Source organism: Dama dama, chromosome 19 (assembly GCF_033118175.1).
Source record: "Dama dama isolate Ldn47 chromosome 19, ASM3311817v1, whole genome shotgun sequence".
NCBI lineage: Eukaryota > Metazoa > Chordata > Mammalia > Artiodactyla > Cervidae > Dama > Dama dama.
The window spans coordinates 60,155,572-60,175,915 of record NC_083699.1 but is presented as its reverse complement, the minus strand read 5'-3'; the positions used below and the strand labels follow the sequence as shown (position 1 = coordinate 60,175,915).

General features: G+C 41.4%; 1 protein-coding gene across 5 annotated transcripts in view; it reads left to right on the top strand.

The window, feature by feature from the left end:
• SIDT1 (SID1 transmembrane family member 1) overlaps positions 1-20,344 on the top strand; it is a 103,421-nt gene that overhangs the window by 21,188 nt on the left and 61,889 nt on the right. For 4 of the 5 annotated variants that reach the window (XM_061167198.1, XM_061167200.1, XM_061167199.1 and 1 more), the window contains 2 exons: positions 11,581-11,702; positions 12,662-12,832. In XM_061167198.1, coding sequence (XP_061023181.1) covers positions 11,581-11,702; positions 12,662-12,832 — 293 coding nt within the window. Of the gene's footprint in view, positions 1-1,756; positions 1,945-11,580; positions 11,703-12,661; positions 12,833-20,344 lie in introns of all 5 variants that reach the window. The other variant, XM_061167201.1, reaches the window with a different exon arrangement.

Genomic DNA, 20,344 nt, shown 5'->3' with positions numbered 1-20,344 from the left:
TATCCTATTCTGTGGCTTGCCTCTCCCTTCATTCATGGTGTTTATGTAGCTTCTTGATGTCCCAGTCAAAGTCTGTATCCACAGTGGAGTCAGGGATTCAAAATGGTGATGATAGCATGATCTGACCAAGAATTATGTGGAGATTGGACTGCAAAAAGCTTGGATTCTAGACATGATTCTCCCATAGCTGAAGTCACATCACCTCTCTGTCCCTGGCTCAGTTCAGTTCAGTTCAGTCACTCAGTCATGTCCGACTCTTTGCGACCCCATGGACTGCAGCACACCAGGCCTCCCTGTCCATCACCAACTCCTGGAGTTTACTCAGATTCATGTCCATTGAGTCGGTGATGCCATCCAACCATCTCATCCTCTGTCATCTCCTTCTTATCCCACCTTCAATCTTTCCCAGCATCAGGGTCTTTTCCAATGAGTCAGTTCTTCGCATCAGGTGGCCAAAGTGCTGGAGTTTCAGTTTCAGCATCAGTCCTTCCAATGAATATTCAGGACTGATTTCTTTTAGGATGGACTGGTTGGATCTCCTTCCAGTCCAAGGAACTCTCAAGAGTCTTCTCCAACACCACAGTTCAAAAGAATCAATTCTTCAGCACTCAGCTTTCTTTATAGTCCAAATCTCACATCCATACATGACTACTGGAAAAACCATAGCTTTGCCTTTGTTGGCAAAGTAATGTGTCTGCTTTTTAATATGCTGTCTAGGTTGGTCATAACTTTTCTTCCAAAGAGCAAGCGTCTTTGAATTTCATGACTGCAGTCACCATCTGCAGTGATTTTGGAACCCAAAAAAATAAAGTCTCTGGCTCCTCTTCTGTAAATGGAACCTTTGGACTAGATGATCTCCCTGAGTATCTTCCCAGATAAAAGTTTCTCTAACATTATGAGTCCAGGTTATGTGCACCAGCCAGGCAACAGCAGGACCTATGTGAACAGTTTCCACTCCATTATAACTTGGTAAGTGACTGACTAGCTCCTGTGTTTTTCACTCTAACTCCTCCACATGGGTAGCCCCTTTGTCCTCTGGGTGCTCACAGCACTGCTCATGTCGCTACTATAACACCATCACATTATACTTTTGATAATAACACCATCTGTCTCTGTGACTAGATCATGAGCTACACAAGGACAGGGTTGCCTCTAGTATATCCTTAGTACCTCCCATAGCTCCTGATTTAGTGAATGTTTGATGAATGATGGAGAGAGCATGGGCAGGTAGGAAGAAAGAATGGAAACAGAGAAGGCAGGGAGAGAGGGAGGAAGGAATAAAGGAGGGACAGAAGGACAAAGAACCTAAACATCCCCGAGATATACACCCAATGAACATAAGTAATTAAAACAGTTATGAAATCATTTGTATTTGTTTGTAAAAGATTTGTTCTGTGATGTTTGTAACATGAGGAAGAGGAACCATTAGTGAATACTGTTGTAGCTATTTTACATGTAAAATCAGTTTTTCAAGATCACATAATAAAACAATGGTATGCCTAGTTAATTGTGTGTGTGCTCAGTAGTGTTCGATTCTTTGCAACCCCATGAACTGTAGCCCACCAGGTTCCTCTGTCTATGGGATTTCCCAGGCAAGAATACTGGAGCAGATTGCCATTTCCTCCTCCTGAGCATCTTCCCAACCCAGGGATCAAACCTGCATCTCCTGCATTGGCAGGGAGATTCTTTACCACTGCGCCACCTGGGAAGCCCTAATAATAGAAACCAGTAATTTCTGATTTTTAATCTCATGTAGACTGCAAGGAGATCCAACTAGTCCATCTTAAAGGAGATCAGTCCTGGGTGTTCATTGGAAGGACTGATGTTGAAGCTGAAACTCCAATACTTTGGACACCTGATGCGAAGAGCTGACTCATTTGAAAAGACCTTGATGCTGGGAAAGATTGGGGGCAAGAGGAGAAGTACATGACAGAGGATGAGATGGTTGGTTGGCATCACCTACTCAACGGACATGGGCTTGGGTGGACTCCAGGAGTTGGTGATGGACAGGGAGGCCTGGCATGCTGCGGTTCATGGGGTCACAAAGAGTTGGACATGACTGAGCGACTGAACTGAACTGAACTGAATTTCTGATTTTTCATCTCATGTTCCAATAAAGTCTCATTATTTTAGCAAAACCAAACTAGATCTTGAATTAAACTCATTTTTACCCTTTTCCTGCAACAGAGCTGCATTATTTGCTATTTTGAACTTTTCCCTACTGACATGTTCTGAAGGATTAAAAAGGGACTCTCTAAGCTTCAAGACCTTTCATAATTGTGATCTATATATCAGAGATGGGAATACTTAAATACTTCTTCCCTCATATTTATAATGCAATTCCCTACTTGTAGTAAACATGGTTAACAAGTTATATATATATATATAAGTGCTTTTGTTGTCATGACAACAGGAAGCAGCAACAGGAGGGGAAATCTTGGCTCTTAAAAGTGGTCTGTTACAAGGTATCAGAGTCCATTATGCATTCAATACCTGCATTTAGTTTTGCCTTTACATGGCTTGCTTCATTGCTGCAAAGGTAATCTAACTTTCTCAGTTGAATATTTGCCTCTGGAAAAGCAAAGCAACATCTGAACAGGACTTTTTATCCTTTCCTGAGGGAGGGGGAGTGCATTATCTGCTCATCTTGAAAAACTACCCAGTGTTTTCTACCTCTTACTCTACTATATTTTTTGCAATTTATTATGCCAGTATCTCTGAGGTTTTGTTTTTTTAATTTTTAATTGAAGGATAATTACAGTGTTGTGTGTCTATTGAATATAAGCAAAGTGGCTCAGTTGTGTCCGACACTTTGCAACCCCATGGACTGTAGCCTACCAGGTTCCTCTGTCCATGGAATTTTCCAGGCAAGAATACTGGAGTGGGTTGCCATTTCCTTCTCCAGGGTATCTTCCCAACCCAGGGATCAAACCCAGGTCTCCTGCATTGCAGGCAGACGCTTTACCATCTGAGCCACCAGGGAAGCCTAAACAGGTGAAAGTGAAAGTCACTCAGTCATGTCTGACTCTTTGCAACCCCATGGACTACACAGTCCGGGAATTCTCTAGGCCAGAGTACTGGAGTAGGTAGTCTATCACTTCTCAAGGGGATCCTCCCAACCTAGGGATCAAAGCAGGGTCTCCTGCATTGCAGGCAGATTCTTTACCAACTGAGCTATTGGGGAAGCCAACACAGTGGCTTTTTTAAAAAATTAATTTATTTTTTAATTGGAGGCTAATTACAATATTGTGGTGGGTTTTGCCATATATTGACATGAATCAGCCACAGGTGTACATGTGTCCCCCATCCCAAACCATCCTCTCACCCCCCTCCCCATCCTATCCCTCTGGGTTGTCCCAGTGTACCAACTTTGAGTGCCCTGTTTCATGCATCAAACTTGGACTGGTCATCTATTTCACATATGGTAATATACGTGTTTCAATGCTATTCTCTCAAATCGTCCCACCCTTGCCTTCTCCCACAGAGTCCAAAAAGTCTGTTCTTTATATCTGTGTCTCTTCTGAGGTTTTAAAATCATAATTAGTAAGATCATTATGCAAAAATAAAAAGGTAAGTGGGTTATGAGAACCAGCCTAGGAATAAGAGTGTGGCAATAAAGAGTGGGTTAGAGTAACCATGGCAGTAATACATATGCTCTGCTCCTCTCCAAGCAGACCTCTTTACAGCTGGCCCCACCAGACACACTAGCTTCCAGACCTGCTAGTGGCATTGGTGATTTCATGGTTGTGCACCTTGTGAAAGTGTGATAGTGAAAGCCACTCAGTTGTGTCTGACTCTTTGCAACCCCGTGGACTATACAGTCCATAGAATTCTCCAGGCCAAAATACTGGAGTGGGTAGCTTTTCCCTTCTGCAGATTATCTTCCCAACCCAGGGATCGAACCTAGGTCTCCCGCATTTTGGGCGGATTCTTTACAAACTGAGCCATCAGGAAAACCCACAAAGGCAACTGGCAAGGTGTTGACAAATGGGGCCATCCACTAGATGGTTCCTTTGGAGCAGTACTTCCCAAAGTGTGGGCTCCAATTCATGTGCATCAGAATCTCCCGGCATTCTGTTTAAAACATATTGTTTTTAAGTTCTATTCCTGATCTGCTGAATCAGAAATGTTGGGGGTTGGGTTTGAGAGATTTGAATGCTGAAAAGCACACTAAAATTTGGGAACTACTGCCTTAGAGTGACATTTGAAAAAAAGAAAAGAGAGAAATCCCTCTGGCATAAAGTACATAAGGAGGGAGGAGGAGTCTGCAGCCTAGGTAACAAAAAGGGAAGCGATTCAAGCTAAAGATAAAGCTGGCTTGTTCACAGCTTTCCTTAGCCTTTTACCTTGGTTCTGACTACTATAGATTTAAGCCAGACGAAAGTGTGCTCTAAACATATGTGCTGTGGGTAATGCTGGTGTTGGTTTTTGAACCTCAAAAATGAGCCTGCTTCTAAGCTAACTCATTGTGCCAGCACCAGAGATGCCAAAGATGATGTTTTCAGCTTCCCAGAAGAGTCAGGCAGGTAAACTAAATTAACTGTTAGAATATTGGAAGGTCCACATCCACAGTGAGGTACCACTTCATACCCATTAAGATAAGTATTATCTATAAGACAGACGGGAGTTTTTGTTGACAAGGGTGTGGAGAAATTTGAAACTTTTACATTGCTGATCATGTAAAATGTAAATTTACATGCTGATGCATGTAAATTGAATGTATAATGATGCACCTCTTGGGAAAACATTTTGGCAGTTCTTCAAAAAGTTAAACATAGGAGGACTTCCATGATGGTCCAGTGGTTAAGAATCCTCTTGCCAATGCAGGGGACATGAGTTTGATTCCTGGTCCTAGAGGATCCTGTATGCTGTGGGGCAACTAAGCCTGAGTGCCACAACTGCTGAAGCCTGCATGCCCTCGAGCCAGTGATCCACAACAAGAGAAGCCATTGCAGTAAGAAGCCCATGCACCACAGCCAGAGAGTATCCCTGGCTCACTACAACTAGAGAAAGCCTGCATGCAGCAATGAAGACCCAGTACAGTCAAAAATTAAAAACAAAAAAAAGTAAAATGTTTTAAGAGTTACCATGTCACCCAGAAATTATACTCCTAGGGATGCACTCAAAAGAACTGAAAACACTTGTTTACACAAGAACTTCTTTACAGATGTTCATAGCCCAAAAGTAGAAACAACCAAAATTTCCATCTACTGAAGAATAAACAAATGTGCTTTATTCGTGCCATTGGAATATTACTGAGCAATCAACAGAAATGGAGTATTGACACATACTGCAACATGGAAGAACCTTGAAAACATTATGCTAACTGAAATGAGCCACACACAAGAAAGCATATATATTATTTCATAATATACGGAATAGGAAATCACCTATGTGAAATAGGCAAATCCACAGAGACAGAGATTAAATTATTGGTTACCAGGCACTGAGGGAAGGAGGGAATTAGGAGTGACCGCTAATGGGTAGAGGGCTTCTTTAGTGGGGCAATAAAGTATTCTGGAGTTAGGTAGTGGTGATAATTGTATAGCTCTGTGAATATACTAAAACTGCTGAATTCTATACTTTTAAGAGTGATTTGTGTGGTGTTATCTATGTCTCAGTTTTAAAAAGTGATGGGAGAAATGGCCAAGAAAGGAGTCAATTTGACTACATTTTAAAAAAATGGTTTGGGGTTGTCTATAGGAAAAGCTAACTTCCGTTTTCTTCTGTTCACCCAATACTTCTGACATCAGATGTGTGGATCTTACACACATCAAGCAATTTGGTGACACCAGCTGTGTGTCCTGTGATTCAGCTCAGTTCCAACAGGATCTACCTAGTGTCTGCATCAGATCCCATAGGTTAAGGGCTCAGTCTCACAAGACCACCCACCTCCCACTTCAGATGCCATTCACAAGTCTTGGTTGTTACCCATGCTCTGACCAACCAGCTATTAATCAGAGGTTTCTGTGACACCCCTCCTCTGCCAGGTTTGATTAATTTGCTAAGCAGCTCATAGAAGAAATACAATTTATTTACTAGGTTGCTTGTTTATTATAAAAAGATATAACTCAGGATCCCCTGGAGTAGGAAATGGCAACCCACTTCAGAATTCTTGCCTGGTGAATCCCAAGGGCAGAGGAGCCTGGCAGGCTACAGTCCACAGTGTCGCAAAGAATCAGACAGGACTGAATGAACAACTAACACTTTCACTTTTAAGTCAAGATGAGCAATATGGAAGAGGTGCATAGGGTAAAGTCCAGAAGTGTATGAGCACAAAAGCTTCTGTCCCCATGGAGTTGGGGTGCTCCACCTTCCTGGTATTGGATGCATTCACCAACCTGGAAATTTTCCACACCTATATTGTAAGAATTTTTATGGCGGCTTCATCCATAGGAATGACCAATTATTAACTCAATCTCCAGCCCCCTCCACTTCCTGGATGATGGAGGCATAGCTGAAAGTTCCAAGCTTCTAATCATGGCTAGGTCTTTTGGGTAACCAGCTCCTATTCTGGAGTTATCCAGGAGCCACCTAGAATCTCTTCATTGGAACAAAACAAACTCTTATCACCCAGGAAATTCCAAGGGATTTAGGAGCTCTGTCAGGAGCCAGGAATAAGACCAAATATTAGAACAAAAGATGCTACTAGTGCTCTTATCACTTAGGAAATTACAAGGGTTTTAGGAACTCTGTTTCAGGAACAGGGGGCAAAGGCCACATTTTTTTCTATTATTTTACAGTGGTATTAACATGCTGTATAGAGGTAATCAGAAGCCATACAGCCCCCTCCAAGAGAGGGACATCCATTTATTGAATGGAATAGAGAAATATCAGGGAAGACTTGCCCAAAAAGGACATTAAGGATCAGAATGAAATTAAAAGGCCAGATATCTGAGACACAGCCCTTTTGACAAACAGCAAGGAATTAGGCATGTGGGGGACTACCAGGCAAATAAACTAGAGAACAAGACAGTGATTAAGAAAAGCCCTGAGTGATTCAAACCAGTGGAGAAAAGATGAACTTGTTAATAGGTAGTGTTGGGACAACTGGAGAGACATATTGGGAAAAAAAAAAAGACAAAATTAAAATCATTCCTCATAGCATATACTAGTGTTGATCACAAAGGGATAGAGATTTAAGTATTAATAATATGATATCATGAAATACTAGAAGGAAATACAGGCTTCAGCAATCTGGAGTGGTGAAAACTTTCTGGACTCTAATTCAAAATCCAAGGAAAAGATTGAGAGATGTAGTTACATGAATCTAATCAAGCCTCTAGTTCTAACTGCCAGTCTATAAAAAATACAAGGGATAAAGGAACTTGTTTAATGACACCAAAAGGTGCTACCAACAAAATCTAGAATATGAGTGTGTCAGATTTGTACTGCTTTGTGAGCAGCTTTCTTCAACAAATAAATGCCAAAGAGTGTTGTGGTGGAGAGGGTTGCCTTTAGATTAAAAGAGATTCAAAGTACTTATCAACCAAATGAAATATATGGATTTTCTTTGTACTCAAAATATTTTTAATACAGAAAAACACAATTTTTAAATAAATGAAGAAATTCAAACACTGTGTTCTTCTTCTGACGTCCGCTCAGTCGTGTCCGACTCTGCGATCCCATGTACTTTACAGTCCATGGAATTATCCAGGCCAGAATACTGGAGTGGGTAGTCTTTCCCTTCTCCAGGGGATTTTCCCAACCCAGGAACCGGGGTCTTCAGCTTTTCAGGCGGATTCTTTACCAACTGAGCTATCAGGGAATCCCTGTGTTGGTATTGGATAATTTTTAAAATTATCATTAATTTTATTAAGTATGATAATGGTAATATGTTATACTAAAAAGAGGAGGCCTTATCTCTTAGAGATATGGATTGAAATATTTACAGATAAAATGGTATCATCTTTGATATTTAAAATAATCAAAAAAAGATGTGTGTAGGAAATGGAGTTCAGTTCAGTTGTTCAGTCGTGTCTGACTCTTTGTGACCCCATGGACTGCAGAACGCCAGGCTTCTCTGTCCATTACCAACTCCGGGAGCTTACTCAAACTCATGTCCATTGAGTCAGTGATGCCATCCAACCATCTCATTCTCTGTCATCCCCTTCTCCTCCCACCTTCAATCTTTCCCAGCATCAGGGTCTTTTCAAGTGAGTCAGTTCTTCATATCAGGTGGCCAAAGTGCTGGAGTTTCAGCTTCAGCATCAATCCTTCCAATGAATATTCAGGACTTTCCTTTAGGATGGACTTGTTGGATCTCCTTCCAGTCCAAGGGACTCTCAAGAGTCTTCTCCAACACCACAGTTCAAAAGCATCAATTCTTCGGCGCTCAGCTTTCTTTATAGTCCAAATCTCACATCCATACATGACCACTGGAAAAACCATAGCTTTGACTAGACGACCTTTGTTGGCCAAGTAATGTCTCTGCTTTTTAATGTGCTGTCACATTAAAGAGGTTGGTCATAACTTTTCTTCCAAGGAGTAAGCATCTGTTAATTTCATGGCTGCAGTCACCATCTGCAGTGATTTTGGAGCCCCCAAAAATAAAGTCTGACACTGTTTCCACTGTTTCCCCATCTATTTGCCATGAAGTGATGGGACCAGATGCCATGATCTTAGTTTTCTGAATATGGAGCTTTAAGCCAACTTTTTCACTCTCCTCTTTCATTAAGAGGCTCTTTAGTTCTTCATTTTCTGCCATAAGGGTGGTGTCATCTGCATATCTGAGGTTATTGATATTTCTCCCAGCAATCTTGATTCCAGCTTCTGCTTCATCCAGCCCAGCATTTCTCATGATGTACTCTGCATATAAGTTAAATAAGCAGGGTGACAATGTACAGCTTTGATGTACTCCTTTCCCGATTTGGAACCAGTCTATTGTTCCATGTCCAGTTCTAACTGTTGCTTCTTGACCTGCATACAGATTTCTCAGGAGGCAGGTCAGGTGGTCTGATAATTCCTATCCCTTCAAGAATTTTCCAGTTTGTTGTGATCCACACAGCATTTTCTAAAAACAGCTTGAACATCTGAAAGTTCACAGTTCACGTATTGGTGAAGCCTGGCTTGGAGAATTTTGAGCATTACTTTGCTAGCATGTGAGATGAGTGCAATTGTGCGGTAGTTTGAGCATTCTTTGGCAATGCCTTTCTTTGGGATTGGAATGAAAAGGTGTAAATAAAGTAAAATGGTACACTTTTAAAAATAATTATTAAAGCTGGATAAGAGTCAGACACAACTGAGTGACTGAACAGCAACAACAAAAGCTGGGTGATAAGTACATGAATATTCATTATTCTGTTCTATCTTTTCATAAAAATACTATTCTTATTCCTTTGAAAGTAAATCTGAAAATTCTCAGATCCACTAAAGGCCTTGTAATCAAGGATAATGCCAAGCTGAAATTGGCATCTGAAGGGGTAGAGCCATGGGGATAAAAAGGCTAGATAAGGTACCATCAATGGGGGTCAAGGACTGGACCAGGAGGGTGTCATGGATGGGGGAGGGGAGAATCTGGGTACGGACAATATGAAGTTGGTAAAAGTGGTAGAACTTGATGGCCTACTGATAGAGAATGCTACAGAGGTAGGAATCAGGGATGACTCAGGCTCAGAATGGCTGTGTGGTTCATTCAACAAGCGAGGAAATTCAGAACTTCCCTGATGATCCAGTGGTTAAGACTCAGCACATCCACTGCAGGCGGCATGAGTTTGATTTCCAGTCAGGGAAGTTCTGCATGCTGCAACCTCCTCAAAAAAAAAAGCAAGGAAATTCAGAAGATATTAAAGTTAGATGTGAAGGAAGTGACAGGTTCCACTTCAGACAGTTTGTCCTTGTGCCTGTGGAACATCCACAGCTTAGGAAAGAAGTCTGCATTAGAGACATGATGTTGGCAATGATCAGCTGCAGCATAATTTCCATGGAAACATGTAGAATGTGGGCACAAGAAAACATTCCCTTTGTGAGCAAGCTTTCTTATCTAATTAATAAATTAATCTTGGACTGTTGTTAACACTAAAAAGCAAAACTGGCTTCATCAAGGATGATATACGAGACCCAAATAGTAATAATCTATGATACCCATGATACTCTGTTGCCTCTCAATTTCCATTTTGAACAGGTCATAGATCTTCAGGGTTTCACTGCAAGGCTTTCTTGTTTCATTTCTTTCCCCTACTTTTCAAGAGAACACTAAGGCTTAAATGGGCTTCACTGGTGGCTCAGATGGTAAAGCATCTGCTTGCAATGCCAGAGACATGGGTTCAATCCCTGGGTCGGGAAGACCCCCTGGAGAAGGAAATGGCAACCCACTCCAGTACTCTTACCTGGAGAATTCCATGGACGGAGGAGCCTGGTAGGCTACAGTCCATGGGGTAGCAAAGAGTTGGACACAACTGAGAGAATTCAGTTTCACTTTCAAGGCTTAAATACATTAGGGAGAAAACATCTGATATGAAAGATAAACTTTTTCTTTTCTATTGTCTGTAGTATAAACATTATAAAAAGTGAAAACATTAGAACCATCTCAATCCAGGGGGCATCGTTCAATTTCCTATCTTTTAAACAACCATGATAGTTGTTTAAAACTATCCTTCTGTGTGTGTTAGTCGCTCAGTCATGTCTGACTCTTTGCGATCCCATGGACTGTAGCCCTCCAGGCTCCTCTGTCCATGGGATTTCCCATGCAAGAATACTAGAGTGGGTTACCATTTCCTTCTCCAGGGAATCTTCCCCATCCAGGGATTGAACCTAGGTCTTCTGCATTGCAGGCAGATTCTTTACCGTCTGAACCACCAGGGAACAAAGGAGCTGCTGGTTTAAAAAAGCATTTAGGGATTGATTATACCTTGGATAAGGGCAAAGAGAAGACTCTTCAGCCCCTATCATATCTGTGGCTAGGGGAACATCAGGCCATCTGCTAGGCTTTAAAAAAACATGGCAATAACATTTTGGTTGAAAGCACAGAATGATTTTACAAACCAAAATTAAAGTTTGTAAGCAGTTGAGGCACTTGTAGGTCTTTTTTTTTCTTTTTAAAGGTATTTGTATATTTACCATTTATATTCAGATAAGAATAGAAGCACACTGACATCTTTCTTTTTCTGTTCTGGGCTTATTCTCCTAATCTTGTGTTGACTGCCCAATTCAAACTCCTCAGTCTGCCGTTCAACACCTCCATAATTTTGCTTCACCCAAAATGACTTAAATCAGAATTTTGAGGGTTGGACCCAAGCATCAGTTTGTTTTCTAATTTCCGCTGGTGATTGTGCAGCAGTGTTGAAACTGACTGTGGTTACAATATGAATGAGGAGAAGACAGCTGGGATATTTGGAGTACCTATGAAAGTGAAAAGTAAAAGTGTTAGTCGTTCAGTCATGTCCGACTCTTTGTGACCCCATGGACTGTAGCCCGCCAGGCTCCTCTGTCCACGGGAGTCTCCAGACAAGAATACTGGAGTGGGTTATGGTTAGCAGCAAATGTAAGAACTGAAGTTTTTCAGAGCTTCAGAGGGCAGCTATGATGTACTTGTCCATGTGCATGTGATCTGTGTTTCCTGTGTCTCTGCCCTGCTCGTAGGTGACTGCCGTGCGGGTGTATGTGAATAGCTCCTCCGAAAACCTCGACTACCCGGTCCTGGTTGTGGTTCGCCAGCAGAAAGAGGTGCTGTCCTGGCAGGTTCCTCTGCTCTTCCAAGGACTGTAAGTGGATCTTTCCCTGACAGCCTCATTACATTTGTTTTCCTTCAACATCCTAGACTTCAACTGATCTTTTCCCTAGAGAAATCAGATGTTTGACACATTGACTAGTATGCATGCTAAGTGCAAACAGTTGACATGGTACATGCCTTGACCGGTTTGGCTCTGTCCAGCTTCTCTCCTTTTTGATAATCTCTGATAAGAACCTAGAATTGTAGCACCTGAAGAATGTCTTGGTTGGTTAGTGGGTCATCCACAGAGGACAGAGGTAGACCTTGCAGTCACCTTAAGTGAGTGACACCTCCCTTTCTTCACAATGTTCACTAAGTGTGCTTTCTTTATCCCATAATATTTATTGAGCATTACTAAATGATAGATGCTAGGGATACAGTGGTGGAAAACAACAATGAAGTCCCTTCCTCGTGGAGTTTATATTTTCACAAGGGAAATTATATAGGTCACAAGAACACAAGCAAGAACAAACCAGAAGGCATGCAGACATGGGCACAGAGTACAGTGTGAAATAATTTTGCAAGTTAAGAATGTGAGGACTGAAATACTGACTCTGATACCTTGACTTGGACTCTGGGGCTTTCTTTATATTCGTTTAGCAAAGACTTAAAGAGTGGCAAAATGGAATCAGGTTGTTTCATCAGAACAGTTTCCCTTCCAAAATCTGATTAATTTTCTGATTGAATTAGGAGGGTGATGTGGTGATGCAGGCACAGCCTAAGTAAACTGGTTGGCACACAGCAGTCCCCATATCTGTGTTATAATGTCACACAATTCTGTGCCAAGTATGTTAGCTGTAAAAATCACTGTCAGTAGGTCCAGTAGGAAATTTTAAATATAAGGACCTGGAAAGAAATTCAGAGAGAACTGAATGGAAACGTTTCTTTCCCTGCTTGTTCACTGAGTGTCCTTTTCCTTCTTGCTGGTTTTTCCTCCCCTGGCTGCTGCAGATATCAGAGGAGCTACAACTACCAGGAAGTGAGCCGTACCCTTTGCCCCTCAGAAGCAACCAATGAAACAGGACCTCTGGAGCAACTGATATTTGTAGATGTCGCATCCATGGCGCCCCTGGGTGCCCAGTACAAACTGCTGGTTACCAAGCTCAAGCACTTCCAGCTGCAGTAAGCAGGACTCCTTGTGGCCTTTCTCTGTTCTCCTGTCTGCTCTTCCTGTGCTGTGCGTGCTTGATCCTGCTTCCTCCCTTCCAGATCAGCACTCCAGAAGGAAGTCATCCACTTGACATATTGTCTGTGCACCTTCTGAGCTCCGCTGCTCACAGCTGGGCAGCAGGGTCTTAATCTGTGCCACAGGGAGGCAGAAGGGGACTGGAGCAGAGGAGAGAGTGGTGGACCTGACAGGTGTATCCATTCCTGGGGGTCTGTGAAGACCCCCTCCTGTCTGTCACCCAAGCTAGAGTGATGTCCAAGCACTAGTGATGGGTACTTCTGTGTTCCTCACCAGTGCCACTTTCCTGAAGGCAGTTTTAGTTTTGTTTTAAGGAAGATCTTAAGTTGCTTTTCTCGTCCTTATTACTATTCCAGTTTTCTCTTTCTGGTTAAGAATGTTTACAGACTGAAAATAATATTTTATGTGGCTTTGTCCTTTGTGTAAAAAACTTAATGACTGCTTCCTCCTTCTCCTTGCACTACTGTCTTTTGAAACCAAATCAGTCAGGATACATCATCTCAAATTGTTTACATTAGACATGGAGTCTAACAAATTCAGTAGAGGGCATTGTCTCCAAAGGATCTGTTCCCTCTCAGAGGTTACTCACGTAAAATATTGCATAAATCTGTGTGAAAAGGTAAAAAGAAAGGCTAAGGTTATTCCTTAATAAGGTCAAAAACTTCAGGGAGTTTCCTGTCCCATCCTACTCTAAGCTCAAGGTTTCTCAAGGGTTCAAACCATTTCCTCCCTTCTCAGTGTTCTAAGGAAACTTTTTAAAATATATCATCAAATTGGTTATATTAAAATTTTCATTTGTACTCATCAAAAGGTATCATTAAGAGAACAGAAAAACAAGCCATAGACTGGAGCATATGTTTCCAACATACATAAGAAAGGACTCATATACAGAATACATAAAGAACCTCTACAAATCAATAAGAAAACTCTGGCAAGATTTTGGTTGCCACCTCCAGTATCAGCCACCCTTCTGTGGCTCTGGTTTCTTCTGGTTGAGGATCTTAGAGCCTACAAGTCTGAGCACTGCTCAGGTTCAGACTCCATTTCCGTGGAGTGAATAGGTTTTCTGGGGCAAAAATGAGGAGATCTCAGGGCCAGAAACTACTTGAGAAAACAATCCCGACTTTGACCTCTCACTAGAACTTTGGGACAGAGTCAGAAAAATCTCAGAAGGAGAATCAGTGTTTATATTTACCCAATGAAAATGAACAACATATCATATGTGATGGGTTTTCTAAACCCCATTAGTCTTTTACTTGGCATATTTGAGTCCATTTATGTGTTGCTTATAAGAGTACAATCTTTACAAAAGAATATATAACTGTAAATAAAAGATAGTAAATGAAATATCATGCTGATACTAAATAAGAGAAAGTTGATATAGTATATCATATTATATGAGATATTCCTTAATGCAAAAAGCATTATTAACTATAGAGAAATGTATTTTTGCAGCTTATTTTTCTGATCAGAATGTTCTGCTCCATTATAAAACTTTCCTTAAATTTTCTCAGGCGGTTTATTCCGAAGTCTTTAGCCAGTGGAGTTGCTAATAGTAATCAAATATTTATCTTGGTCTTCTCTATACCCTGTGACAGTGTATATATACTGGATATAGATGGACAGATGGATTAATGAATGGTCAGAAGGATGGAGAAGTAGTTAGAGCATTTTACAAGTCCCTCCATTAACTTTGGAGTAAAAAAAGTGATGTGATGATTTCAAGAGCAGAGAACCACCTACCTACCCCCCAAAAAAGGCAGAAAAAGATCAGTTATATCAGTCTCTAGGAGGGAGGTTTGATCATTATAGTATATATATTTTTAATAGAATCTCCATGTGAGTCTAATGTGCAGCCAAAGTTGAGAACAACTACCCTTAAGCAATTTCTAAATGTGGTTCTTGTGTTTGTTTTAATGTTTAAATTTTCTGTGATATTAAACAGTATGGGAATTCGTGCTCATAATCTGAAGGAGTTGGACATTACTTGAACAGAGGGCATTTTGAGCTGCAGAGAAGCCTTGCATCTACTAATTGGTCTCTATGTGTCTAACCTGTCACTGTCACTTGGTAGCAGTGTACTTGAATTCTAGGGCTGGTATCTCTAAGGCTAATTAGACACTTTGGAGGGCTGGTATCTCTAAGGCTAATTAGACACTTTGGAGAACTGAATTCTGTGAAACTGAAGTCATAAGGTCACAAGCCTGCGAGTGTTAATGAATGATTCACATGTAGTGAAATTGCAAATCTATTCCCTCAGATTGCTTTTTGTTTCCACCTCTCACAATGTGACCTGACTTCAGCAACCAGACATTCAAGACCATTTCAAAAGGTACATAGTTACAAGAGCTTTTCTGAGACTAAGATAAGCCAGAGAAGAGATGTAACTGAGATTTATGTGTCCCCTCCTCCTTGGCTCTGGATTGTCCCACACTAGCCTTGGCTGTGTGTTAGTCAGTCAGTTGTGTCTAACTCTTTGCAACCCCATGGATGGTAGCCTGCCAGGTTCCTCTGCCTATGGAATTCTCCAGGCTAGAATACTGGAGTGGGTAGCCATTTCCTTCTCCAAGGGATCTTCCCGACCCAGGGATAGAACCAGGGATCCTGCATTGCTGGAAGCCCAGAAATCCAGAGAATGATGCATCAGGCAAGAGCTGAGGACTGGAAACATCTGGACTCTAGGTATTGAGAGAAACGCTGAAGAATTAACTCAACATTCCTAACACTGAAGTTTCTCTTGTTTGTTTTTCTGTGTCAGACTAGAAGGTACATGAAACATATACTGGGATTTTTTTTCTCGAATTATAAACTTTAAGAATAGAAGGACATTTGGGGATTGAATTCACTCATTTCATTTTTACAGATGAGCAAACTGATACCCAGAGAGCTTAAGTGATTTGTACACACTCACACATCTGGGAATGGGCAAAATCAAGACTAGATTTGACTCTGACTTGCAGTTCTCAGTTCTTCCCACTGTAACATGCTATTTCTACTTTCTGTTTTAAAACTGCCTTCTGAATTTTTGTTGACCTAAAAATGTTTCTTAATTCCAGTAAGCATTTCTTTATTTAAATCCAGCTTAAAAATAAAATTATTCTTTTAAACATTACTCCTTGCTGTCTTAATTCTCCTGCACCTGCCTACACACACACATACACACACACATACACCCCAGTTTTTCCCTCACTCCTTTTCCCAGACACCATTGCTCTGGTGTTCGGTGTGCCAGAGTATGACTCTGTAGAGAGGGAAGAGCAGAAGGCTGCAGGAACAGGCAGACACCTGACCCTGGGGTGGGAGGAGCTTGAAAGGGCTGTTAAGAAATTTAGACAGTTGTCTAAACTGTCATAGGTATGTGGAGAATGGATTTGAAGGGGGCAAGACTGGAGGCAGAGAAATTAAAAGTACTGATGCTGTGATCAACATAAATAATAAGGAGATGAATGGAAAAATTTGGAGGTGAAGTTGACAAAGCTTGATTGAATATTTGGGGTAAGGGAAATGGGAGAGTCAAGGATGACCATGTAACTTGTAGATGGCGGTGCCTCTAAGAGAAAATGAGAATTTTGAGGAGGGAAGGAAGAGATGATAAATTCATGCTGAACTTGAAGTGCAGGTACCCAGCAGAGTGTCGAATGTACACCAGCACAATGCTCAGGAGAGAGGGCTGAACAACACAGTGCCCACTAAAGAGAAGCTTCACGTGGAAGGCTGGGCCACATGGTGCCCAAGGCGAAGTTACAGGAGACAAGGGGAGAAGCAGGCAGTACCCCATCCTTGCTCTGGGAGATCTTTATGCTGTACCAGGGGTTTTAGACTTCACCGTGCAGGTTATGGAAGCCACTAATGAATCTGATCTTTCAGATGATTTTGGTAGCCATGTGGAAGATGAATTGGAGAGGTCAGGGTAGAGGCACATAGGCAAATGAAGAGAATAAAATTTGAATTTGAATAGAGAAGAATAAAAAATTATCAGGACCTGAATATATTATGGTGGCAACAAAGTTGTAATGGAGAAAAAGAGTCAAATAATACACATGGGGACAATTTACAAATCCAAAAAATACATGTGGCGTGGTCAAACAAGGAGGGGACATATGTATACCTACAACTGATTCATGTTAATGTTTGACAGAAAACAACAAAACTCTGCAAAGCAACTATCCTTCAATTAAAAAATAAATTAAAATTTTAAAAATACAGTCTTATATGAGTACTTGAATCCTTCAACCCTCCTGTAAACTTCTAAGTGGGATTTTGAGTCTGGTTTGAGAGAGAGTTTTCAGTGTGCTAGTGCAGCTACTGTGCTGTAAAGAGCAATAGATTTTTGAGGAAATGGATGAGTGAAGAGGCTTTTAGACCATTTTGCTATGCATCATCCTATGTAATTGCCCTTTGATATTTGGGGTAGACTACATAATGATTTACATTGCTTTTCAGATTCGTGTTTGTTTTCTTATTGGATGTTACTTGAGCACAGACAGTGCTTCAGGTGTTACATTTATACTAATAGAATCAGGAAGACAGAGTGAGCAGCAGTTGTGGAGAGGAATCCAAGATGACTCCAACAATGATGTCAGAAGTCAGGTGAGGCTTATGGACAGACGTGGCAGATAAGGGTCAAGGAAAGGGTAGTACATTCCATTTTGATCATATACTGAGTTTGAGATGCCTTGAGGGACAGTGAAGTGCAGAAGCCCAGCAGAGAAACACTCTTCAGTGAGTGGAGCTCTGGAGGTAGCCCTGGGCTGAATGTGGAAACTTGTGATTCTCTGGCATTGTTGCAGCAACTGTGTGTATATGTGTGTGTGTGTGTGTGTGTGTGTATACAGACATATACATACATACATATATATGAGATTTTTATGGCAATTATAACATGTGGTTATACATATATGAATGAAGATATATATGGTTAAGGAAAATGAGGAGATCAAAAACAGGACTGTGTGTCACATCCTCTTGTAAGGGATGGTCTGAGAAACAGGAACTCTCAGAAGAAGCTGAGTCGGCATGATCAGATGCATGAGAGAAAACTCAGGAAAGCAGGTGTCACAGAGCCCACGGGAGGGAAGAGTTCTAAGGCAGAAGTTGTGGTAAAGTAAAGTAAGTAAAGTTGCTCAGTCGTGTCCAACTCTTTGCGACCCCACAGACTGTAACCTACCAGGCTCCTCTGTCCATGGGATTCCAGGCAAGAGTACTGGAGTGGGTTGCCATTTCCTTCTCCAGGGGATCTTCCCGACCCAGGGATCAAACCAGGGTCTCCAGCATTGCAGACAGACGCTTTACCATATGAGCCACCAGGGAAGCCCATACAGAAGAAGGTGTGGTAGTCAGTGTTAAATGTCACAGAGAGGGAAAGAACATTAGGGATTAAGTCACTGGATTTAGCCAAGAGGAGGTGACTGGCAACCTCAGGGAGATGGTAGGGAAAGAACGCTGACAGCAGTGGAGAAGGAAAGGGGAATGAGGGATGGGAGCACAGCACCCTGTGAAGAGGCTGATCTGTGAAGGAGAGGGAGGATACAGAATGACATCGAAGGAGGGAAATTCAGGGGAAAGAGTACAACTTTGTTGGGTGCTTTTGCTTGTTAATTATTTTGAAAATGGTTGAGACTAGAGTATGTTTGTAAACCAAGGAGAAGCAATGCAAATAAAGTTTATAGGACAGTTGGATTTTTCTAGAAGCAAAGTCCCAGAGAAGAGAAGAAAGGACAGAATTTAGCACATGCATGGAGAGTTTATACTCTGACCAGAGCCATGAGGTGGAGGGCTACAGATGGTGGAGGGCTGTGGAGAGATTTGTGGTAAACAAAGTCAGTTCATGACAGATGGCAGGAAGGAGATAACAGGAAATGATACTCTGAAGTCCATAGTCCAGGTGAATAACCAGAGTAATTTCCTTCGACAAACAAAGTGAGGGTTTTGAATCCCCACTCTGGTCTGTCTGTGCCAGGGGCTTGCTGTCGTATAATAAGATGAATATTAATCTCACAGTCTTCTCTGACTCACCTCAAAAAATGACTTAGCTTTTGACTTTGTCTTTCCACTGATCCTTTCTTCCCATCTCCCTTTCCTTGTCCTGTTTCATTACCTCCTACACACACACTCTCTCTCTCCCTTCCCCATGGACCCCTCTCCCCTCTTCTCCAATCTCTCTTGACTCCTCTGTTCTTTTTCTCTTTCACTCTTCCTCAAGCTAGCCACAGTGAGGAAACAAAGTTAGTTTTTAGGTTTTCTTATTTATTAGGTAAACGTGTTTCCTGTGTTTAATTTTTTCAAACAAATAAGTCGAAAATTACACACTTCCTTCTCTAAAACTGAAGGTGTACATGTGTTTCAATTAGACTTGTCCTGTTGTTTAATGACCCCTGATAAAATAAACCTTCTCCACCTCTGCTGAGGCCTATGGGGAAGGAAACAGAACCTTTCATCTGCAACAGACACCATGTTTATTTTGCACACACTGTTGACTTCAGGAGAAAGAGGAGATTACTTGTGATAGTCTTAAGGAAAATATGTTTTCAAAGTTTGTATGTGTTGTACTAGTAAAGAAAACAGAAAGAACAAGGGGAAAAAAACCCAGAAAATTCCTATCCATGTCCACACATTCAGTCTTAACTGGAATGCAAATGACAGGGGAGAATTTAAAAACAAATTTCTGGCCAATGAAAACTGTTTGCTTCTGGAAATCTTAACCTGTCTGTTGCCAGCCAAGAAAACCACTGTCCTTTTTGTTCCCCTGACCTGGCAACAGACAGAACTGAGGGCCCGTGTTGCCCTGGTAACTGCAGATGACATTCCCCATGCTGCAGAGAACCATGCACAGCACGTGGTTCCTGACTCTGGCTGTGGAGTCTCAGAGCACGCACAGAGCTGGATTTGACACCAACTTCAGCTTCTTTACGTCACGTAAGGTCATGTGTTATTAACCATGCTTCAGCAGGACCAACCCTTGACTCTAATGATGATTTCTATTGAGAGTGGATATATATATATAAATTGTATCTATTGCTAAATTCTATGTCTAGTCTGCTAATGGCCTAAATTGTTTGTCATTACCTTTAGAAACAGTGTTCAAAATCTGTGACTTCTAAACAACACCTCCAATTACAAATTTCATGCTTCAATGTCCTGACATGCCCTTTCTAAAGGAATCTTTAGTAAAAATTTTAAATGGTTTAATTTTTATAAAGGGAAAAATTAGGAGTGGATAAAAAAGACTCTTTAGAGAGCATCAGGGGATGAAGCTGGGGAGGGGCCCCAAAAGTTCAGGTTTCCAGAAGTTCAGGTCACACTGAAAGGTTGGGATCATGCCATTCTCCTGATGCAGGCATTGAGAGTACAGTGAGTATGTGTGAGTGATCCTCACAATTAAAGATGAGACAAGAACCAGAAAGAACAAAAGCCCCAAACAGCCCTTGCATGACTACAGAGAAGACCTA